The sequence below is a fragment of the Cebus imitator genome, unplaced genomic scaffold (genome assembly GCF_001604975.1).
Source record: "Cebus imitator isolate Cc_AM_T3 unplaced genomic scaffold, Cebus_imitator-1.0 Scaffold71, whole genome shotgun sequence".
Taxonomy (NCBI): Eukaryota; Metazoa; Chordata; class Mammalia; order Primates; family Cebidae; genus Cebus; species Cebus imitator.
In genome coordinates, this window is record NW_016107386.1 from 4,673,625 (window position 1) to 4,697,482 (window position 23,858).

At 43.2% G+C, this 23,858-nt stretch overlaps 1 protein-coding gene across 4 annotated transcripts in view; it reads right to left on the bottom strand.

Moving 5' to 3' along the window:
* Positions 1 to 23,858, bottom strand: part of CNNM1 (cyclin and CBS domain divalent metal cation transport mediator 1) — a 64,620-nt gene that overhangs the window by 7,934 nt on the left and 32,828 nt on the right. For 2 of the 4 annotated variants that reach the window (XM_017531300.2, XM_017531298.2), the window contains exons 3-8: positions 22,493 to 22,633; positions 20,998 to 21,167; positions 19,011 to 19,110; positions 18,542 to 18,589; positions 15,120 to 15,182; positions 6,299 to 6,462 (exon numbers count right to left, since the gene is read on the bottom strand). In XM_017531300.2, coding sequence (XP_017386789.1) covers positions 6,299 to 6,462; positions 15,120 to 15,182; positions 18,542 to 18,589; positions 19,011 to 19,110; positions 20,998 to 21,167; positions 22,493 to 22,633 — 686 coding nt within the window. The remainder of the gene's footprint in view (positions 1 to 6,298; positions 6,463 to 15,119; positions 15,183 to 18,541; positions 18,590 to 19,010; positions 19,111 to 20,997; positions 21,168 to 22,492; positions 22,634 to 23,858) is intronic. The other 2 variants (XM_017531301.2, XM_017531299.2) reach the window with 1 other exon arrangement.

Here is a 23,858-nt window from a genome sequence, read left to right on the forward strand (position 1 = left end):
TGTTGGGAAGTGAGATGTCAGGTTCCAAAATTTCCCCCAAAGATGAGGAAATTTGGCTCTAACAGCAAAGGACAGGAAAATTCCCTAAATGATGCTTGATAAGCCCAGCAAAGCAGTTGATTTTACTCTGTTTGGGTTCTTCAGTTTTATTTAAATTTGGCTTCGAGTTTTGTCAAAGGCCAAGTGTTCCTTTACCTAGGAAATATGCCGGGAAACACATAGCCTGCTAAGAACTAAGGTTTGAGTCCCAATTTTCAAGCTGGGTGACCTTGGCCAAATACATATACATTTTTAATCAGTCAATGGGCAAATGAATGCACTGACCACACTGTTAACCTCTCCAAGCTTGTAAAGAGGCCCAGAGATAATGAGGTAACACAAGTGAATCCAATACAAAACGGTTAGGAATGGTTGTTTAAAACATGCCCACATGCATGTCTCACCATTTGACTTTATAATGGGCATGCATTTCAAAGACAGCTGTCGAGCTTACCATCTCGTTATGTCTAAATTGGCCATGATGTGCACAGGGTGGAGGTGGGGGAAGGAGCAGTGTCCCCTCCACCCCCAGAGTCAGTGTGACTGGAGGTGCTGTGAAAGCAAGACTAGGTCTTGGAAAAATAAATCCTTAATTAAGAAAATAAAGCAAAAAGGAAAGTAGGGGAAGGAAGGCAATTCCAAGTGTGGACAGTGGAGAAGGAAAGGGACAGACAGTGACGAAATGGAGGAGGAAGAGAGGAGGAAGAGGCTGTGTTTCCGTTGGCTTTGAAATGGATTTGCTGGCCCAGGGCACCTATGAGTTGGTAGACTGGCTGCATCCCCCAAGCTGGAAGTCTCTTGGGAATGACTACTGTGCAAAATGCTCTATATTATTTAACTAATTTATTTTTGGAAAAGTTCTGCCCAACTCTTCAGTGACTTGTACTACTCTTTTTGAAAAAAATTTTTTTAATTTTTTTTTTTTGAGACAGAGTCTCGCTCTGTCTTGCCTAGTCTGGAGTACAGTGGCACAACCTCTGCCTCCCGGGTTCAAGCAATTCTCCTGTTTCAGCCTCCTGAGTAGATGGGACTACAGGTGCACACCATGATGCCCAGCTAATTTTTTTGTATTTTTAGTAGTGACAGGGTTTCACCATATGGTCAGGCTGGTCTTGAACTCCTAAACTCCAGTGATCCACCCTCCTTGGCCTCCCAAAGTGCTGGGATTACAGGTGTGAACTACTGCACTTGGCCTCTTTTTGTTTTTATTAAACAATGATATGCCCCTCTTGCTACTTGGAATCAAGGATCTGGGAACTCTAACCCTCTCTTTAAACATTGTCGGGGGGAAAGGATGGGAAGCAAATATTTCTGGTAACAACACTGAGTGAATGGAACATGCTTCCTTGTAAGGTACCAAGTTCCTCATCATTGGAGGCATTCACACAGATCTTAAACCACCACTTGTCAGTGATGCCAAAGAGAAGATTCAGACAGCCACAGCCAGGGTCTGATATTGGTGGGAAGAAGCATGGCAGTGTGTGGCAGTGAGGGTGGGGAGGGGTAGGGACTGGAGAGGGTCTGCACTGTTGGTGGGTTTTTATGTAAAAGGAAAGGTACCATCCAATGGCTAAATCCTCTGTACATCTCACAGCCTTAACAGCCTTGCTTTCACACATCTCCCTAATAAAAATTTTTTAAAAAAGCTCTGAATTCTTGCCATGTCAATGTGTTGCCTCAAAAGAAATTATTGACAAGGTCCCAATATATCCAGGGAAGCAACTCTGCTCTGCCACTCCCAGCAGCATTTCTAGATTCGGGTATCACTTCTTGTCAGTTCCTTCCCCTTGTTCAACAACTTATGACAACTTCTTTTAATCTAGCATAATACTGTTGAAGAGGAATATAATGTGAGTCCCATGGGTAATTCAGAGTTTTCTAGTAGTCACATTTTAACAAGTAAAAACAGGTAAAGTTAATTTTAATAATACATTTCATTTAACCCAATATATCTAAAATAATTTCACATCATCATGTGATTAGTATAAAATGATTAGTGAGGAATTTTATATTCTTTTCTTGTACTGGTCTTGAAATACAATGTGTATTTTGCACTTACAGCACATCAACTTGAAAGAGTCACACTTCATGTGTTCAATAGCCACATGTACTGAACGGTTGCCTTCATCACATGGCTACTGGCTACTGTACTGGATGGTGAAGGTTTAGTGGATCACCTAAACGGCCGTGCCCAGTTTCCATGGCCCGACCTTGCAGGGCCAGCAGCATTCCCACTACTCACCAGGACAGAACCACTGGTCCTGCCCAGCTCCTCTCTCTTACCAGTCCCTTGAATGCACCGTGTCTACTCGCCTTCCATACCTGTTCGGGGTGTCCCTTTGCACGGCATTGCCTTAACTCTCCTCTTGTTCTTTCCAAATTCCTGAAGGCTCCAGCCAATTAGTGCTTAAAAAAATGCCACATAATTTTGTAACGAATTAGATAGTACCCTGCATTGGTCACTGTTATTTAACTTAAGCTTCCTCTCTCTAACTAGGTCTTAATCTACTTATAAGGCAGAGGATATATTTTTATTAGATTTGTATTTCTGTATTATAACTCAGGGTACCCAGAAACATTGTTAATGCTTAACAAATACGTATTGATTAGTTGATTGAGGGAATCAAGCCACTTTTCAACAGACTCCATGTTTTTGTTTCCTCTTCATTGAGATAGATATAAGCATTTATTAGCAACAGCTTTAGTTCAAACTGTCTTCTCCTCTAGAGTGGCCAGTTTAGAAACCAGGCACCCTCTAAGCTACAAAGGAAGTGGAGGTCTGTTTATTCTTAAAACCAGCGAAAAGCAAGGGTGCCTTTCTGGACATTTTGACTTAGCAGCCAAGGTGTCCAGAAGTTAACCTTTAGGCTAACATGATGCCTCCTGTCATTTTATTTTATTTTAGAGACAGGGTCTCGCTCTGTTGAACAGGCTGGAGTGCAGTGGCATGATCATAGCTCACTGTAACCTTGAACTCCTGGGTTTAAGCAACCTTCGTGCCTCAGCCTCCTGAGTAGCTGGGACTACAAGTGTGTGCCACCATGCCTGGCTAATTTAAAAATTTCTTTTTGTAGAGATGGGGTCTCACTTTGTTGCCCAGGCTGGTCTCACACTCCTGGCCTCAAGTGATTCTCCTGTGTCAGCCTCCCAAAGTGGTGGGATTTTGGGCGTGAGCCATTGCACCTGGCTTCCTACCATTGTACGATGTTCTGTTTTCACTTTTGAGGTGTTTATTCATCCCTGAAAACACAATGCCGCAATCTAGGGATTTGGCCACCAGATGGTAAAGAGGATCTTGGTCAAGGTTGCACAGTCCGGACTGTAAGACATCTGCCAAGTATTCTCAGCTTAATGATGACACAGAACACATTTCAAAAAACCTTCATAAGAATTCTTTGGTACCTTCATACAACTTATTAACTACTATTAATCATGGCTTTGTTTAACACCTTTCCCAGATGACAATTAGATGAACCTTTCTATCTCATTTTGTAACTTATCTTGAAGTTATTCTCAAGTTATTCTCAACTTATCTTGAAGTTACAAAATGAGATAGAAAGGTGCATCTAGTGCATCTGAGGCAGGAAGATCACTTGAAGTTCAATTACTCCTGGACTTACTTCTGGACCTTCAGTCTGTTGAACATGAAAAGCCCTTAAAAAACTTCTAGCAGCCAACCACAGGGGCTTTGACCTGTGAAAACCTCTTGCTCTGTTGCCAGGCTCCAGTGCAGTGGTGCGATCTCAGCTCACTATAACCGCCGCCTCCTGGGTTCAAGTGATTCTCCTGCCTCAGCACCCCGAGTAGCTAGGATTATAGATGCCTGCCACCACGCCCATCTAATTTTTGCATTTTTAGTAGAGATGGGGTTTCACCATGTTGGCCAGGCCAGTCTCGAAATCCTGACCTCAGGTGATCCGCCCACCTCGGCCTCCCAAAGTGTTGGGATTACAGACGTGAGCCACCACACTTGGCCCATTGGCCAAGAGTTTGAGACCAGTCTGGGAAACAGTGAAAGCCCTGTCTCTACCAANAAAAAAAAAAAAAAAAAAAAAAAAAAAAAAAAAAAAAAAAAAAAAAAAAAAAAAAAAAAAAAGAAAGAAAAAAAGAAAAAAAAAATTCCAACACACTTAAAATAGAATCCAAATTACTTACTCTGGCCTAAAGATCCCAAATGATACCAGCTTTGATGCCCCATTCTCATGGGCCCTCTGCCTTTGCACACCATGGGTCTGAGTGCTCAGACCCTTAAACTACCAAGCTCCTTCCTGCCTCTGTTGTTTCTGTCTTGAACATTCTCCCTGTCCCCTTTCAACTCTCAGCAAAAATGTCCCTTCTCAGCCTGTCTGATAACCATTTAAAGAGCAGTCTCCTTGACTTCTCTGCCCAATCACTCTTTCTTTGCCCAATCCCAATGACCTCTTTGTTTCCCTCATGGCTCTTATTACTACCTGAAATTACCTAGGTTATGTATGTGGGTATTTGTTTGTCATCTTTCTCCCTCATTAGCCTGTAAGCTCCCGAAAGGCAGCAGCTTGCTGTCTTCACCACAGTATCTCAACAATGTCAAGAACAGAGAAGGCCTCCATTAAATATTTGCTGAATCACACACTCGTTATTATGACTTTCCATTTCTTTTCCCACAGATCGCATGTCCAGCACAAAAACCAACCAGAGTTAACATATTAGAGTTTCTCTTTTCCCGCTTTTCCCCTACCTCCCTTCTGGGGAAGGTCTGCATCAGCAAGGAGGAGGCTTCGGGGATGGAAGCTATGCGGAGGAGAATCATGAGCTATGGTTTTCTAAGGTTTAACCTCCTTGTCACATTAGACTTAAGTGCCCACAGTCATATTCACCCATGAGTATTGCATGGTGAGCTTGTAAAGACACTTCCCTCAGGTTCCTTTAGCTCTGATGTCCTACCACTTGCTCTAAAGCCCACTGAGTTTAGGGCTTGGATTCTGGAGGCAGAAAGAACCAACTTTGAAGCTTGGCTCTGCCATTTACTAGCCGTGTGACTGTATACTCCTCAAACTTCAACTCTTCATCTATAAAATGGGCATGACAGTAATTCCTACCTCATAGGGTGGCTACCAGATTAAATGGATAATTCAAACAAAGGACTCAGTAACGTGCCTTGCACAGTTTACTGCAAAAATAGTTATTGTCTTACTCCATCCCCCAGGTTCTGTCACTCCCTCTGGCAACATCCCGTGGTTACTTTTCAAGGTTTCTTTTATAGGCTAATGTCAGTTTTAACTCAGGGCTGTCCACAAAGTCCTGAAACACAGAAAGCCGACCAGCACACACCGCTCTCCAAATACTGAAGGCGTGTGTTCTGGAAAGAACAACCTTCTTCCACCCTTGTGACTTCAGTGCACCTCTCATGACCCAGCCCGCAACTGGGACAGCAGCTACCAAGTGATCTCGCTTTGCTGGCCTGGGATAAATGGGGCTCTAGCCAAATGTCAGGCCAAAGTTTGTAATGGTTTGCAGAATACTAGAAAACAAAACAAATAGAACCTATGGAAACACAAGAATAGGGGAAAATGTTAAAGGCTTGTGTGATGCCAATCCCAATGAAGGGTATGAAGAAACAGCTCCACTCTCCTCTTTAATTATGAGGCCATGAGCCCTGCTACCTCTCTCCTGGGCAATTGCACATGGGTCTCTTCAATTAGCTTAGTAGTTTTCAGGGGGTCCTTCTTGTGACTACAAAGATTTTCAGTTAACACACAAGTTGTGTTTTAGACATTAAATATTAAAGTATAACAATATATTAACATATGTGAAAGTATAGCATGATTTCTTCTTACTAACCAACAGACAAGCAGATGTGTAGCATGGTTTCTTCTATACATCACTTGGCTTATTAATCACCCTCAAACTTATCTTAGAAAAATCTTATCTTGAAAAAAATCAACGAACAAAATCAAACTGATGCCAATGGTAGGGGATCCAAAGGAAGCGATTCTGGCAGCAACTTGTGTCAGGCAAGCTAATCTAGTACTTTGTGGTTCATTTTCCCCGCATGAAAAATGGGGGTCAGGAGATGTTAAAAGAGTGACAAATAATGGACAGTCATAAAGCTTACTGAAAACAGCCTTTATACAGCCAGCAGCAGTTACCACCCAGCACTGTATTGGAACACATGGGAATGGTGCACACATCCTGCCTAGCGATGGGAGTCTCCTTGTCCCGCTCACCCAGCCAATGCTGCCCACTGGGAGAGAGAGGATCACCTTCCTGGGGGAGTTACCTTCACAAACTGCACATCGCTGAGGATGTGGACTGAGTAGTCCGGCGTGTAGAGGTTGTTGCTGCTGCTGTACAGCTGGGTGTTGCTGCCCCCAAAGTCACTACGCTCTCTGTTTGGAGACTCAGAGCGATTCAACCCACTGCAGCGAGAAGGGGACCGGTTTACTGCAGATGGTGAGAGATGGAGAAAAGACAAGGAGAGATGGGTGGGGAGGAAGAAGGGGAAGGGAGGCAAGGAGAGAGGGAGGGAGAGACAGGCTTTGTTTACTGAAGTCCCATTTGACTTTTAGGCAATGGTAACACGGGGTGGTGGCAATGGGCCTTGCCCTTCCCGTCAGAACCTGGGAAGGAGCTGAGCTGCTTTGTTGATGTTTATTCCTATGAGGAACAAATACCTAAGACAAGCTCATGGCTCCCTTCCACTCGGGCTGCTCCCCACAACTTCTCCTAGTGAGGAGCTGGAGCATCTGTTTCCCCCAGACGGGGAAGATAGTTCACACCTTCCTTGATTCTTGTCTTCAGGATAGGTGCACAAGGACCCCGAACAAGATGAAGTCGGTACTATGAGCGTGGCTTGCTACCCTAGACCATAAGCCCCTTTACCGTGGGGATGTATTTACAGAAACTCCAATCACAAACCTTGTTTTAGAAAGGCCAAGGCCTTGGGTTTGCCCTCAAAACCATCTATCACAGCACAGGCAACCAATCCTCACGTGGCCATACACTTTAGTGGGGAGAACTCAGGCCTGCCCCTATGTTGGCAGGGCCTGGGACAAATGGAAGCCCACAAACCACAAGGGTAAATATTTTTAAGTTAGAAGTCACATTAATAAACGGTACAAATAGGCTTTATCTTCTTCTTTGACAAATGTTCATAACAACCATGCCAGAAAACGGGTGTGGGTGGAGACCCAGGCTTGGCCCTAGGGCTTCTGGACCCTGGTCCTCTAGGACTGTTCGGGTGGGGGATTCCAGGATCCTGGATATCTGAAATGTGGTTTAGAAGGGAGGACACAGGCTCTACCTCAGCACATCCTGTTGGCCCTGAGAATTCCTTGCCCCATATAGATGGGCTGGACTGAGAAGGACCAAGGTGTGTGTCTAGGTCTGAGCTCCCTCTTACATAGGCCTAAGGGGGCACTGGAATAATCTGCAGGCCTTCTGTCAAAGATCTCCTGAATGCTTAGCCAGCTTCTTTTCGCATTTTTAAGAAATACTTCTTAGAAAAGACCAATTAAGACCATGTCCCTTGCTTTTATGTGAGCTGCCCTCCCCAGGAACAACAGAAAAGAGGATACCAAAGGTGACTCCAGAATTGTCTCAACTGTGGAACCACCCCATGGTAGACTGCAAAGAAAGCTACCCGCATCCTTCTGCTTCCCAAATGATGCAGCTCTGCATTTCTTCCAAAAAAGGGGATGAGGAGGCTGTCAGTTTCTCTTAACACAGATTTAGTTCAGAGGGGTCAAATGAAGAAGCAGATTCTTTATAGGTTCTGCTCTTTCAGGGTAGAACCTTAGAAATTTAATCCTGTCTCTTGATATAATGCTACCATCAATCAAAATATTTGATTAGCATTTATTTGGAGTGAGTCATGGAAGGTTGATGATCTATTTAGCTGCCAAGCTGTTGTCTGGGAAACAATGTAGCAGAAAGAGTAAAATAGCAATAGGTTGAATCATTTTCTCATTAGAACCATAATCATCACTGCCTTGATCTGACTATAGAATTAAGGAGTCCACTTCCAGTCTTCCTCCTTCTCAGTAAGTGTCATCCAGTTCTATGCAGTTCCTGAAACCAGAGACTCCGGGATCACCCGTGACTCCTGCCACTCCCTCAGCCCCACATGGAGCCCTGCTATTGACTCTGATAACGAGCCCATTGGTCCTGCGTCTGTCTCCACTCAAATCCCACCTACCTCAGCTTTGCCTGGACCACAGTCTCCTCTCTTAGAATCTTATAGTCTGTTTTTACCTTAGCTAACAGAATCATTTTAAAACAAATCAGCTTCCTATTGTGTCTAAATAAAATCCAAATTCCTTGCTGTGACCTGGCCCCTGCTTTCCTGTCTGATCTTATCTTGGAGCCTGCTTTCCCCTCTCTTGCTTTGCTCTAGTCACTGGTCTCCTTGTGCGTCCTTAACCATGCAGGCTTTCCCCACCTCCATGAATGCCATTTCCTCTGCCCACCCCACCTCCCACCTTAGCTAATGGCTGCCTGCTCAGCTGAGGCACCACCTTCCCTGAAGACCTTGTCTGGTCACCTTAAGAAGATTCCTCCTGTTCCCCTATATCATGACCCCCTGTCCATCCTTTCAGAGCACTTTCACAAGTAAAATTACACATCGTAATTATTTGTTACATGTACTTAATTCAACTTTTAATTCCACAAGGGCAGAGACCTTGTCTTCTTTGGTTATCTTCATTTACACCCAGCACCTAAAACAGTGCCTGGCCTAGAGAAGGTACTCAAGGAAAATGTGTAGAATACATGAATCAGCATGCCAGGGTCCCATATGGTGATATGGTGACTCTTGATGTTTATAATCTAAATTTTGTTTTAAAAAACGGGTTCAGAGCTCTTAAATCATCCTGGAATCACAAAGCCTTTCTTTGGCAACCTAAAGTCATTCTGGGGAAGTTTACTTCTCGAAGAAGCGAGGGTAGGGAGCAGGACATTCCAGAAATGCATCTGAATAGAATAAAGTAGTGTGCAACTAGAATCAAAGGGCACTAAGAAGGCTCAGGCCTTGGCCCAGTAGCTTGAGGAAGAGGCCACATGGAAGAGCAAGACTGTTTGTTTAATAAGGGCATGTGAAACAGGGGGTCCTGGAGTCAGTTGCCTAGAGCCCTACCCATCCACTGGGACTAGACCCTTCTCCAGAGCGACTAAGAACTGACAGGGACAGGGATAGCGATGATGCCCTATAGAACAACATGAAGCACCAAGGTGATTGTAAAAAACAGTAGTGTGGGCAGAAAATGCACATTTCCTTTCTGGGCCTTATCCCTTGAAAACAAACTAATGAGTTCTTAAAAATAGAACTACCATTCAAGCTAGCAAGCCCACGACTGGATATCTACCCAAAGGAAAAGAAATTACATAAAAAAGATACATGTATGTGTATGTTTATTACAGCCTATTCACAAATAGCAAAGATACAGAATAAACCCAAGTGTACATCAATGGATGACCGGATAAAGAAACTGTGATTTAGTGTATACACACACACACACACACACACACACACACACACACACACACACAAATGAAATAGTCTTCAGCCATAAAAAGAATGAAATTATGTCTCTTGCAGCAACATGGATGGAAATAGAGGCCATTATCTTAAGTGAAATAACTCAGAAAGTCAAATACTGCATTATTTCCCTTATAAGTGGGAGCTAAATAATATGTACAAGTGGACATAGTGAAATAATAGACATTGAAGACCCAGAAGGGTGGGAGAGGGCGAGGGACAGAAATTACCTAATGGGTACAACATACACTATTTGAGTGATGGCCACACTAAAAGTCCAGACTTTACCACTAGGCAATATGCCCATGTAACAAAGTGCACTGTACCCCCTAAATCTATAAAAAGAGAAAACAAACTGGTGAGTTGTGGTTTGATGAGATCCATTTGTGGCTGTTTTAGGTGGTACCTGGCTAAGTCTGTGTTCTTTCCTCCAGGCTAGTTGTTGCAGAAAAGGGGAGGAAAGAGTCCTGCCCAAGAGTAGCTTCTTTGGCCCCAGAACAGCATCTGGAAAATCATACCTTGACCTGGTGGGTTTGGGCCTCAATTCAGTTTGGATATAACCAAGGGAAGAGAGTGTGAGCAGGGTCTGCGGTTTCAGCTGCCCTGAGAATCACCACCATTCCTTAATCATCCTCTACTTTCCTGGACAGACGTGGGCTTCACACACCTCACAGTGGTTGTTCCGCATCCTCATCTCTATGCCACAATTCAAGATATATTCAGGGAGGACAACAGGGAAATAGCCCTATTTTATCTACCAAACCCCTTTCATCTGTGGAAGCTTACCAAGAGGCAACAACTACATCCCAGTTCCCTCCAAAGCTTTCATTGTTTCACTGGCACCCAGTGTAGATGACACCAACAGAGACTCACATTTCAAACACAAGGTACATCACTGTTGTGCTGGGAGGAAAACATTTCTTTTTTTTTTTAAGTAAAAACAATGATATTGAAAGTGTATTTATAAAATCACAAAGAATTCCCAACACCAAACGATACAACTATCTTACAAAGATCGAGTCTATAAAAACAATTTTTAAAAGAAAAAGGAACCCTTACTCTGTGACAAAGTCCCAGCTCCTCTGAGTATTGTGTGAGATCAATGTTTTTGTGTCCTAGAGTCTGATATTCCTCAATAGGTGGGATGCTGATGACTTGGCATTTTGGTAATTGTGCACATACACTCAGAGATTTCTGAGTAAGGGAAATGGGAATGATTTAAAAAAAAAAAAAAAGAAATCATTAACAGAACAGTGTCCTAGCAGCATGGCAAACTAGTTCAAATTGTATAATTCCCCTTGGCTTCTCCTAAGAGCACAGAGGCACAGCTTCGGGGAGTGAAGAGAGGAGGAAAATCCTAAGTATAGTGTGAGGAGGTCTGGAGGAGACAGATCAAACAGTGATGGATAACATATACCACAAGACCTGTCAACAGGCGGCAGGCCAAGCAGCCAACCCATCCCTTGCTCACTCTTGCTCTTACATCAGACCCTTGGGTTGGCTCAGGTGTGACTGGGTATTGGGGAGTAGGGTTTTCTGCTCTATGAAAGTGTGGCAGACCTCATTCCTGTAGACTTTGAGTGGTCAATCTGCAAGAGATATCTGTCCTGTGTTGGCTACTTGGATTACTGAGCTTTCGGTGGAGAAGGCACTAGGGTAAAATTGGGGGCAAGGTGGCAGTGGGTATGGAAGAGGACTTCACACTGTAACTGGGGCCGGACGGAATCTCCTCTCCTTCTGCAGTAATAGTCAGGGGACCTGAAAATCTATACACAGCAGCTGTGGGACTCTTGCTTTATTTGTGACACCTGTATCCAGGGAGCCTTCACAACCTTATCCCAGAAGCAGACCCCAAGATACAGAAGTAGAATGCTATGCTCCCATTTTCCTTATGGGGATTTGAGGAAAAAGGAGGATTCAGGGGTTGCCTGCCTACATCTTTTGTAGTATCAGTGAAGGATGAGGGAGAATGGCCTACTTTGGTCTGACTGTGATTGTGCCATGGGCCATCTCTGTTCTTCAAAATGGATGAGGAAGATTAATTACATAGACCTGTAAGAGTACAAACTGGATTATTAAAATTCATTATACTGGGGTAATATTTAGCATCAGACAACCAATACCAAAGCCAGCTGTCTGTCAAAACTACAATGTGAACTCTAAGTCAGCCCAAGATAGGATCCCGGCTGAACTCACTCACTTTACATGGAGCGTTAATGGTTCCCAAATGTTCATCACACAGGAGCCAACCCAAAGGAATATTTCCACTTACCACGTTTTGCAAAGTAGAAATATTATTTTTAAGGATTCCCTGTATATCTGAGGAGAAAACTGTGTCATTATTGATCTCAATGCACATTACGGATGGATAACCAAGCACTGAAAAAGAACCCTTGGTTCCAAAGTCTTTGTCTCTGTGCTTTTGTGGATTTGAAAGGACTGTCATGGGGAATTCAAAATTATCTCCACCACCAGGAGAAGAAAGGAGGAATGAATCTGGAGAAAGGGAATGATAACTGAAGTCGGGCTGTGTACTTATAACCCCCCACCCACCATAAGTTTCATTTTTAAATGAAAGCACCTGCCAAGTTGGTTAAGTACACCACACTCTGGAGGTAATCTGAAAACCACCGTGCTCTTATTTCAAACTAAGACTCAAATAGAAAGACACTCCCTGTGGATAATGATGGCAATATTTGGTGCAGAGACCCTCGCCTCAATCTAGTGTGAGCAACAGATTTGTTATTAGCACTGCTTTCAAAATGCAAATAAATCTCTGCCCTCTAGGGGGCACAAAATGTCTATATTCAGAGGTACAGCAAGGTCCCGGGCAGTAAGTGGAGAGCAGGATCTAAGATTTTAGCCCTTGTCCCTCTACCTACCTACTGCACAGACAACACTGACTGACTTTCTTAGAGCCTGAATTTTTATCTGTTGTTTTTCAATGACAATTCCTGCCTATCTTACAAAGTGATTGTGGGGAGTCAAATAAGACAATGACAATTCTTTTTCAGACTTAAAGGCCCTACTAATTTCTAGGATTTATCCCCCCTGCCTCCCGCCACCATATAAGGTAGGGTTGAGACTTAGCATATATGTAAATTAATGTATCTGGATCAGAAATCAATAGTTCCACTTAGCATATTTTGCAAAGTAAAAAGATTTTTTTTTTAGATACTCCTGGTATATTCTAGGAAAAAATGGCATCATTATCGCTTTCAGTGCACATTATGAATCGACAATTGAGCACTGAAAAATAACACTTCGTTCCAAAGTCTCTGTGCTTACAGGGGCCAGAAGTTACCTGGAACTTCTTTCTACAAAATCCCAGACCTCTGAGGCTACTTTTTTTTTTGAGATGGAGTCTCGCTTTGTCACCCAGGCTGGAGGGCAGTGGCGGGATCTCAGCTCCCTGCAACCTTCACCTCCCAGGTTCAAGCCATTTTCCTGCCTCAGCCCCCTGAGTACCTGAGTAGCCGGGCTTACAGGCATACACCACTACGCCCAGCAAATTTTTGTATTTTTAGTAGAGATGAGGTTTCACCATGTTGGTCACACTGGTCTCGAACTTCTGACCTGCTGATCTGCCTGCCTTGGCCTCCCAAAGTGCTGGGATTACAGGTGTGAGCCACTGCACCTGGCCTGAGGCTACTGCTTGTAATGATATGGAACAAAAGCAAGAGTGACAGAGGAAATTCTGCAGAATAGGTCCGTGGATGTCACGTGATCACTGGGAAGCCACAGTGATTAGTTATAGATAGAGACCAGACATAAGGTGGAGAGGAACCAGCCAAAGGAGAAGCTAGGCACTCCCTACCTCTAGTTTTCTCCCACTGTACCCACCATTGTTTCACCTTGCAGAGTTAAACCAAGGGTGGGAATAAGCTCACCTCTTTATGGGTAGAGTTGCCATTGTGTTGACCCTACTCTCCTGTTGGGCTGAATACCCACAGTCATGGAAAAGGGGGGAAAGTTGAAAATGCTCTCAGGGGCACATGACACTAGCCAGAGTGGGATCAGAAGTCTCAGCACTTCCTAGGGGTTCTGCACAGCAGGAAGGAGTCACTTTAATCTTTGTCTGACACTGGGTTATCATGAACTTTATCATAAGCAATACAGATGGACTAGAATTAACCTTCTTTTAACTGGGAAGTTACAATTAACTAGGTCATCTGGTTAACTGAAGTTAATTAAAAAGGAAAATACACCCCTGTTTTCATCTTTTTGGCTGAAAGTCTTTTAAAATGTGCATCTTCCCTTTCCACTGAACCTTCACAGCACGCTCTTGGCATTCGCCAAGATTCACTGCATGTGAAGAAACTTGAAGGTCCATCATGTGGTCATTTCTAATTTTGCTGGCATGTAGGAGTAGGCCATTTAGCTGGTGAGGGCACCAGATTGGCATCTCACATTGCCTGTCCGATCCTGTAGTCATCATGAAGGCATGAGCTCTCACAAAGCAAGAAAAACTATTTCTTAGTGGAAAATCACCATCGAGAGAGCAAGAGAGAGAGAGAGAGAGAGAAAACTTCTGTGAAATTTGAGAAGGTGGGTTAACTTATCTTGTATAGATAAACATGGGAACCAGATGGTTTTTGATGAAAAAAATGTGATTTGGGGAAAAAACAGAAGTCAACATAAATACTTCTGAGGTTGCAAATTTGAAGTTTCTCAGAACATAGCCTTTTTTTTTCTTTTAAATGTTGAGGGTCTACTATACAGACAGAGAAACATAAGTGGTTTCTGGATGACTGAGGATATGGTGGGATCTTAGTATCATTACCCTAGCAATGTGATAAGGGATACAGATTTAAAGGGTTGAGAAAATTGGACTGTGTTCTAACTGCAGGGCAACTTAACAAATAAATTCCTGGTTTAGTCATTACTTGCTCTGTGAGTCCAACAGAACAACCTCTGAGTTGAGGTTGATCGATTAAAAACAAACAGTTGATTGATCATTCAGATTTATTGCATTCCACTTAGTCACTGAATTATTGTCTAGCTCTATGAGGAGTTGTTACCTCATTAAAAAGAAACTCGGTGACTATGTCATTTATTAACAAAAGAGTTTAAACCTAACAAAAAGTTGTTTTGAAAATTTTATATATAGCATCCTTTGTATGAGCAGAGCTAGTGAGAATAGGATCATCACATAGTAAACATTACTAGGAAGATGAGGACATGGAAGGAAAGAAGAGTAGAAAGAAAATAGGTAGAAATAGAGCATAGTATTCCACAATTCCGATTTCGTTCCTGCTGTACTCCTCATCCCTCCATTCTGTGGTCAGACAAATGAGGAAAAACTCACACTATCCTTCACTCGTACCATTTTTCCATGTGCACATACAGATACATTCCTGGGAGGTAAATTCACAAATGACACCACTGAACCAGCAATGCCTGGCCAGTATGTGCAAATGAGTGCTATTTGTGCAAAGTGCTCAGCCTTAGTCACAGGAGTGCCTGTTGGAGAGATCAGTTCTCATGCAGGAAAGTGACAGACACCAAAGGCTTATTGCAAACCCCTCTGGATCTACATAGACCCAAGACACACATGCATGTTTACCTGGGGAGCCTGCCAGAGAGTCCCCTCTGCTGACAGCGAAGGTACGAGACACAGAGACGGGCACTAAAGAGTCAGGGGCCAAGGATTTGTGAGTTGCAAAAGGGAAGATATAAACACAAAAGGAAAGAGACAAAGAACAAAGTGGGTGAGACTGTTCCTGGATCTTTACAACATCACATTTCTCTGCAAAAAGAATCTTGACTCTGAAAACACAGGAATCGTATCCTCTTACAAAGTCACTCTCCAGAAAGACAAGAAAATAAAATGGACTTTGCTGAAAGTGATCTGAAAAGATGTGCAACACATCTTAGAGAGAATCAGAGATACACAAGCACAAGCTGAGCCCTGTGGGGAACATGTAGGCAGCATTCTCTGGGGCTCCCATTTTGAGCCAGCAAACATGCTGGGAGCCCAGCACTGCGTTCCTACCAAGCTCTCCCATCTACCATGGAGCTCAACTGCCGAGGGAGCCTGCATAGGCACGCAGAGTCCTGAAAGGAAAGTGTGTGCTCCTGCTAGGGGCATCCTTCAGGAAGCGAGAGCCTTTCTCTGATTTCTAGGAGCTCCCTCTGGTCACAGTGTTGGCGAGGAATTGTGCATTGCTAGAGAATAGGGAAACAGGAAGAACACTAGATCTAGCAGTGTTAATGTGAATCGACTTGATGAATTAAATCATAGCCACTTCGTAGTAAGTACCAGTGGTCCAAAGCATCCCTCTACTCCCTTTTCCTTCTCTTTCCCCACAGAGTGTGAAACGGTGCTGGCTATGGCTTGGGGGCCTGGGTGGAGTAGAGTGTGTTATAACAGCCCAGTCCCTCCCCCATCAAGTGGTGTCTGGGCACGGGAACCATGGGAACCTGTCTTCATCTCTCTTATCTGATCGTTCCCAGAGTCCTTTTAAGGAGCTAAATGAAACCAGACCATGGATGATAGCATACTGAAACAGGCAGCTTCTGCAGTTTTATTTGCTACACCAAATGATTTTATTTGAAATTACCTACCTGATAACCCTTTACTCTGACATGAGATGTTAATGAATATTAGAATGGGCCTCTAATGTTATGAGACACACTGGAGTTAAGAAACCCTCTATTCTCAAGAAGAATCATAGTTCTAAATGTATAAATGTATACACCAAACTGTATACATTGTATACAATGTATTATACAATGTATAAATGTATACACCAAACAGATAGGAGACTTGTTTTCTCCACATCTGTACACTTGTGTGTGCACCTATTCCAGCTACCGTGGGTTCCTGGCAATCAGAACCAAGAATAAGACAGTGTAGATTATGTTCCCTTCACCTCATTTAGGAAAGCCAGAGATTTCTTTGTAGCCTCAAGTTCAACTTTGAAGCATAGGTCATAGCGCCAGTATTCTAGCAAACTCATCATCTTACTCCTCATCCTCAAAGACTGATTAAGCTACAGGTTAGCTTCAAGCATATGGGGAGTGGGCTGGGCCAAGACCCTACAAGATTTTATTGCCATTTAGCTTAGACTGAAGCTCTCCCTCAACCTATAGGCTGAGGTTCTTGGCAAGCGAAAGATGCTGGGTGGCTTGACCATGGGCTGAGCATTCACTGGGGATAACTGTGGTGTATGGTTGGCTTTTGCAGTTACTTCACACTTCACTACACTAAGTATGGATTTGGGGAGGATGGACAATGTCTTTTTACTCCTATTGGCTAATAATACTTCTTTTTCCTTTGGAAGGTTTACAAAGATGCTCAGAAACATGGCGAAAGAAAGGGAAAGAGTGTTATGCTTCTTTTTTAGTTAACTATTTTTAAAGGAGAAATCAATGTTGCACCTTTATTTCTATCTTACTGATATAATTGAAAGCTTTGGAAAGAACTAGAGACAGGAAGGTAGAAAAGGAAGAAATCAGATAACATCTTCCTTCTACTTAAAACAATTTTTTTTTTTTTAAAAGAAAGAAGGTCATATATATTGGGTGGGCTAGGAAGCCATATGTAGGTCTTTTTTTTTTTTTTTCTCTCAGAATTCCCACCTCTTTTGGTCTTCTGGAAGAAATCACAGACATTTCTAGGTAACATATTAGAATCCCAGAAATAGTCGCTAAAGTGATGGATGATGGAAATTTCCTTTAGAGAACTAAGGTTTGCCCAAGTCCTGTAGCCCGTCCCTCACCCATCCAGAGTTCTACTGAGCACTGATGCTTCCTTCATCAACCGTAATTGAGATTTGTTGGCTTAAGCATGATAATGTACCAGGGTCTTTTCAATTTTCCAGATATCCTCCAACTTAAGCTCTGCCACTCTTCAGGCTGGACAGGTACTTCATTTCAGCCACGGGCTGGGCTATTACACTGTAACAATTACACTGTGAATTGTTCCACTATTGCACTTAGAAATTGCATTCCAGAATATGATGGACCTAAAATCTGTATTTTATTGTGCTGTGTGAACTAGCCAGGACACCAGGAAGCATCTTGGCAGGTCACCAACTTACAGGGTGATTTGAAGCAAGTCATTTCCTTAGTTTCACTCATGTTAAAATGGTGCCTACCTTGCCATGTTCCAGGGACTATGAGATCAAGCTCTGGGACCCTCTAATAATTCCCACAAGGCAGTGTGTAAAATCCTTTTTTATGATGAAAGACCCTAATTGGCATTGAAGTGGCCACTGTAAACACTAACAGCTGAAAGCAATGCAAAATTCACATCTGTGAATCAGAAAGAATAAATCTAGAGAAATAATTCTTTCTGGATCACACTTTTAATCACAAGAAATGCCATGCCCTTTAAACACAAGTGCAGTAACTACACAGGAAACAGCAAGAAGGCACAGCACAGAAGGGGCAGGGCAAACCAGCCATCAGCCTTGTGCCAGCTCCCCACCAACAGCATGCACGGCCAGCTGGCAGATACCTTTCAACTAGCTGAGAGGTAGAGAACAAGGAAAGAGAAGCAGCTAAGCAATGTATTGCCCAAGGGTGGAACTTATATCCCCAAATCTTGCAGTCACTTCTTATTGAGGACAAACCCCACAGATGCAATGATAGCACCTGAGAACTTTCGAGTAAAGGCTAAAATGAGTGAATTTTCGTTGCACAGAAGGAAAAGCTGAACCTCTGCCAAATCACCTGCCTGCATTTCCTGGTTGGTGGCAATAAGTAGTGCCTCCCCTCATAACCCCTGCATCCCCCCAACAATTCATCACTTGCATGTGAGCAGAGAAGCCGCAGAAAACATTCCGGACACATAGAACCTAAGCTCCCATGTTCTGCGGGTACCTGGCAGGAAGCAGTGTTCCTGGCAGAACATTACAAAGAGGCTGCCAGCATTTGTCTTAGCCCCAGCCCAGGCTCAAAGTGATCGCAGTCCAGGTCCCAGAGAGGGCTGAGGCAGGACCACAATGGGGAGGATGAGGAAGGGGGTTGAGAGATACATACGAAAGACAGAAGATCCAGCCAGACTTCCAACCTTCCGCACGTCATTATCTAAGGATAGAAGGATGCAGTGGGTTTCAGAGGCAACTCAGAAAACACACTTCTTATGGGAATCTTCCTTCTTCTATCCACCCCCAGCACCAATTAACCCTGCAAAAACTAGGCAATTATATGGAACAAGTATAAAAAGCAAAATAAACTTGTCTTTTCATACTGAAGTCTATCACCCTAGATCCCTAACAATAATATTACTGCTTTTTACAATTCAATTTTTTGTCACTTTTTTTAAAACACTAACTGAATGAAAAGTGATTCGTACACCCATCTTGCAGAGGAAGCAATTAAAGCCAAGGAAGTTAAATGGCTTGTCCAGGGTGATTAACGAGTCAAAAGAGGAGTCAAGACTTGAACCTCTATGCTTTTTCTACGATATTCCATTACTTCCCCAATAAACAAATGGAAACTAGAATACCTGAGCAAGCAGTGGTCATGATGGCTGGGACGCCATAATAGGTAAAGGCTCCATTCTCAAAGCGAAGGCCTTCCTTACCAACTTCCACCTCTACTTTACCCTGGGGGAAAAAAAAAAGAAATGTATCATGAACTTGTATGAGCACTTCCAGTTCTACTATTGGCCAGAACCCTAAGCGTTTCTGCTTGGATAATAACTGGACCAGACCCATGTTCTTATCACAGAGGAATGTTAATTCTTTTATTTATTATTGCATTTTAGGTTTCGGGGTACATGTGAAGAACATCTAAGATTGTTGCATAGGTACACACATGGCAGTGTGGTTTACTGCCTTCCTCGCCATCACCTAAATCTGGCATTTCTCCCTATGTTATCCCTCCCCAACTCCCCACTCCAGGAATGTTAATTCTTAATTCTGTCCAGATTTACATTTCAAAAAGCACCTGCAACTTTAGTAGCTCTTTGCAGTAAATTCAGTGCTTCACTGTTCATAAAACAGCATCCAGTCATGAACAGCCAAGCTCTCCTTGTGTACTGTAATGGCCCTTCTGTGATGCAGGCCAAAGCACCAGCTAATCCAGGGCCTCATAAACTACCCCACTGGTTTCATCTGAGATTGGAGCATTTTTAAATCAGGTCAAGAGAAAATCTAATTCTGTGTGAAGCTTGTTTAATTCATTGCCAATAACAGTGATAGCTAATGTGTAATGTGTAGCCTGCATGGATATGACACTGTGTTATGTGCACTGCATAGATTCTCATGCATAATTAGCTCATGCACAATCCCATGAGACCCACACCATTTTTATCCCCAGTTTACATGGTACTCAGTTTTGAGGCTCAGAGAAGTTGAGTAACTTGGTCAAGGTTAGTTAGGAAATGTCAACAATGGAATTTTAAAGCCACATTTTTCAAATTTCTGAGCCTACACTCTTTCTACTACATTTTATTCCCTACATGTTTTATTTGAAAACTGTTAAGTTTATTTTAAGCATAAGACATGAGACTATGTGATCATTATATTATACAAACAATGTAACAGGATTATTGTTGATTTCCAACAGTGAAGCACATGACTCCACTTTTTGGAGAAGAGAGGTCATTTCATTGAGAACATTAGGAAAGATATATATGAGGCAAATTACAGTGTCAGAGCAGAGAGGCTGGAGGTGGACTGTAACAAGAGGCCATTTCTAAGTTCATGTGAGCTTAATCAAGACTTTAAAGTACAATCACTGTATTTAGGAACCACAACATTATGTTAGGAAGGGACAGGGAATCAGAGTTAATGGTGAAGCCAGACAGGGCACCAGCAGTGTTACAAGCTGCAATTATGTCTGACACTTATCTAAGACAGGCCTATCCAGGTATCCAGAGCAGAAAGCGACCATACTTATGTGAGCACTGGGAAGTTGTTGCACTTCTTCGAACAGGTCATTTTCCCCTTCCTGGTCCTCTCCAGGGTGAGAAGTTTCCAGGAACTGTAAAGGCTAAAATGCAGCTGAGAGAATGAATGTGTCCCATGCACCTCCAGAGAGCAGAGCAAGGACCAGTATGGAAGTTAGAGATGGTGAGATTTCTGCTCAACAGACAGAAGGGTTTAAAGAAGAGTTGTCTAAAGTTTAAGAGGCAGTGGGCAGTTTCATTTCAGGCGATGTTCAAGCAGAGATGAGAAGGTATTATAGCTTCTGCAGAGCAGCAGCTCTGGAAGTTTAGAAGCAGACCCCCTCTATTGGAGAGGTATTCACCCCACCCCAAACATCGCTGAGTTGTCAGACTAAATGTCAAAGATCCCATAACTCCCAGGACACCAGTCTTCTATGTCTAGGCCCCTCCTGTGGGTCATGAAGAAATGTCCACCCATCTGGCCTTGTCCCTGAGGCAGCCAGCCAAGTCTTGGAACTTGGTGCTGAAGGAGACATGCCATTTCTTCACCCTGGACATGCCGACTTCTGGCTCCTAGAGATTCCCTGAATTTCCTGCTCACCTGTAGAAGCAGCACAAAGTAGTCCACAGGGCGGTTGCGCTGGTAGAGGTAGTGTTCTGGGGCCTTCTTGTTTTTCTCATCAAACTTCAGCTCCTGGATCACGTTGGGATGTTTCAGGAGCCGGAGCAGGATCTTCTCCGAAAGGTACAGAGACTTAAATGGCTCCACTTCTAGAGGAGAGTGAGTGGGGAAGGAGGAATCAGCAGCAGCTGTGTCCCACCCATTTCAGCAGTGGCAGCTGGGAGGAGTCAGAGTGGGCACAACTAGGGCCCCCTATGCATGTACCTGGGCACCAGGCTGGCAGGGCTTCTGCAGTTCCTTTGGAGTGGAGGATCCTAATCCCAAGTGTGCATCTCAGGGCCTTACTCATGTCCTCTGGAGAGTGTGTCCCTGCACTGGCATCTCAGGGGAAACAGGTCTCCATTTTGGAAATGGCTGTTTTGTTATTAGTTTTCTTTGATTTTATTTAAAATTGAGCATGGATAACTAAGCCACATAAATAACACAGACTTTAATGCTATAATTGAATGAAATGCAAAGAATTTAATCTGACTTATATTTGTATGACATACATCTGCTGAATGAAATGAAATCCCAGGTTAATAGAGACAGGTGATTATTTAATAAGTTGTCAATAATGTAAAGCATAATTGCATCATATTTATATATTACAGATATTATTTATATTACATATAATATGTTAAATAGAGCTGCTTTGCTCTGGGAAATCAGACAGCCAGTAGTTAAATCTGTACTCAGAACTAGAAATTTTACCTTAAAGAAGCTCCAATTTAAAATTTTTTACTCTTTAGCACCTAAAACAGTGCTAGCACTCATTAGATACACAGGAAAATATATGTTGGATTAATTAAATATTGAACTTAGTGATAGATATGATCATTCTAGGTCAGCAAATTAATAAGGCATTGATGGTCAGAGAGTTCAAAGAGAAACTTTACCTTTTTCACAAGAAGGAGTTTATACTTGGATTTTCTCACTTTTTTTTCTTTCTAAAGATTCCAAGATTCACAATCCACTTTTGTATTTGAACAATTCATAGCTCACAGGCTTCTATGACCCCTGGAGGCTACTGGACCCTAGGGTCTTGTTGTTGGGTGGGACACAGCCTTTCCCTCCCCTACAAATACTCCGGGGAACCCAAGTCTAACGGACAGGGAGATGGCCTCAGGCTTCAGCCAGGAAGTGAAAAGAAAAGGGAGAAGTGCAGCAATGGTTTCTTTAGCTCTTTCCTCTGGTGGAAGAGTTGAGTTACACTTATTTCTTCCCCTATAAGTTCAGGCCTGGGGCTCAATCCGACAGTAGGTGGCATCCCTTACCCTATCTAAGGCAACCTTCTTGATACAACAGTGTTTCTCAATCCTGGCAGCACACTGTGCAGGCTGGAAGGTATCAACAAGGATTGGTGCCTGGGTTCCACCCTAAAGATTCTGTTTTGGCTTCTCTGGAGTGGAGACTTGAGTAGGCAGAGTCCTACCTGTGGCCATGAAGCGGTGTGTGGCCAGCAGGAGCTGTGGTGAGATCTTCACCCGCATCTCCGTGTCCGAAAGCTTAAACAAGGAGAAGTCCTGCCGCTTCCGCTCCCGGTGCGGGACCCTCTGCTTTTTCCGATTATCAGCTGTGGGGTCACAGAGGACAGATTGCAGCTATCTCGGAATCACTGTTGGTCTTTGAAATTTTTCAAAGGGGACAGATAGAACATTTCTGCAGTGTCAACTATGGGTGACATCACAACATCACCCAGGAAGTAGAAGGATGTTGGTGAGGGATGGACAATGAGAGATTGTCATCCTCATTTCAGTGTTTTCCACACTTAAGGGGTATATAATAGAAAAAGGAGAAGGCTGGCTTGGGGTACGCAAGTCTGGGGTTCTGGTGCTTCTTCCCTTACTTAATAACCATGCAACCCCTCTAAGCATCAGAGTTTTTGTTTGTTTAATCTGTACAAGGAGGCTAATATTTAATATAGCTCTTGTATTTATCTTGTACAATTATTATAAGACTCCAACTGGAAACTACCTGTGACAATGCTTTTACACAAAGTCATACAAACACAAGGGAACTGCATTCTTAGTATCCAAAAGGTTGCAGGGGCCCAGGGAATTTCTGACTCTGTCCCCCTCCTTTCCCCTGAACTGGCTTTATCTAGTCTCCTGCTGCTTATCTGAACCATGCTCTGAGTGGCACCTGAAGCATGCCACACAAGGGAGGAGGGTGGCCATTACCTCTTATCTCACAATTTCCCTGCTTCAACCCTAGTCCCTCCACTGGGAGAAAATCAGAAAATATAAGGAAGAAGAGAGGAGAAGAAATAAGACTGGAACTATAATCTCTGAAGATGGGTTTTCTGGGTGGGAGCCTCAGGCAGGGTCTGGTACCTCCCAAGAGCCTGTATATATCAGGCATGTAATTATTGGTTGAAAAAATTTGCTTTTCCCAATTTAATTTGTTCACATATTCTTTTTAAAGCTTGTCTAAATATATCTACTTTTTATTCTTTTTCTTTTTGGTAGCGAGAATGTTTTCTTTGGTCGTTTCTCTTTTGCTTTCTGAATTTTGAGTAAAATTTTGAAACTGCTAACCCATCTTATCTGCACTAAGGGGAACAGGGAAAAGGGGTTTGGAATTTCTTCAAACTTGGCCTAAAGAGAAACAGGGCTGTGAGGGAACTTATGGTGCCGGCTGAGTGGATGCAGTGGGAATGAAAGGGAATGAACCCTTGTGGAAGGAAAATAAGGCCCCAGAGTCTGGCTTCCTGGTGTACCCCCTTTCCTTTTGGGGCTTGCTTTTGGGTTTCCTTCTAGAAAGGACAAAGTGCCCTCCTGCTGGTGCAGCTCTTCCGT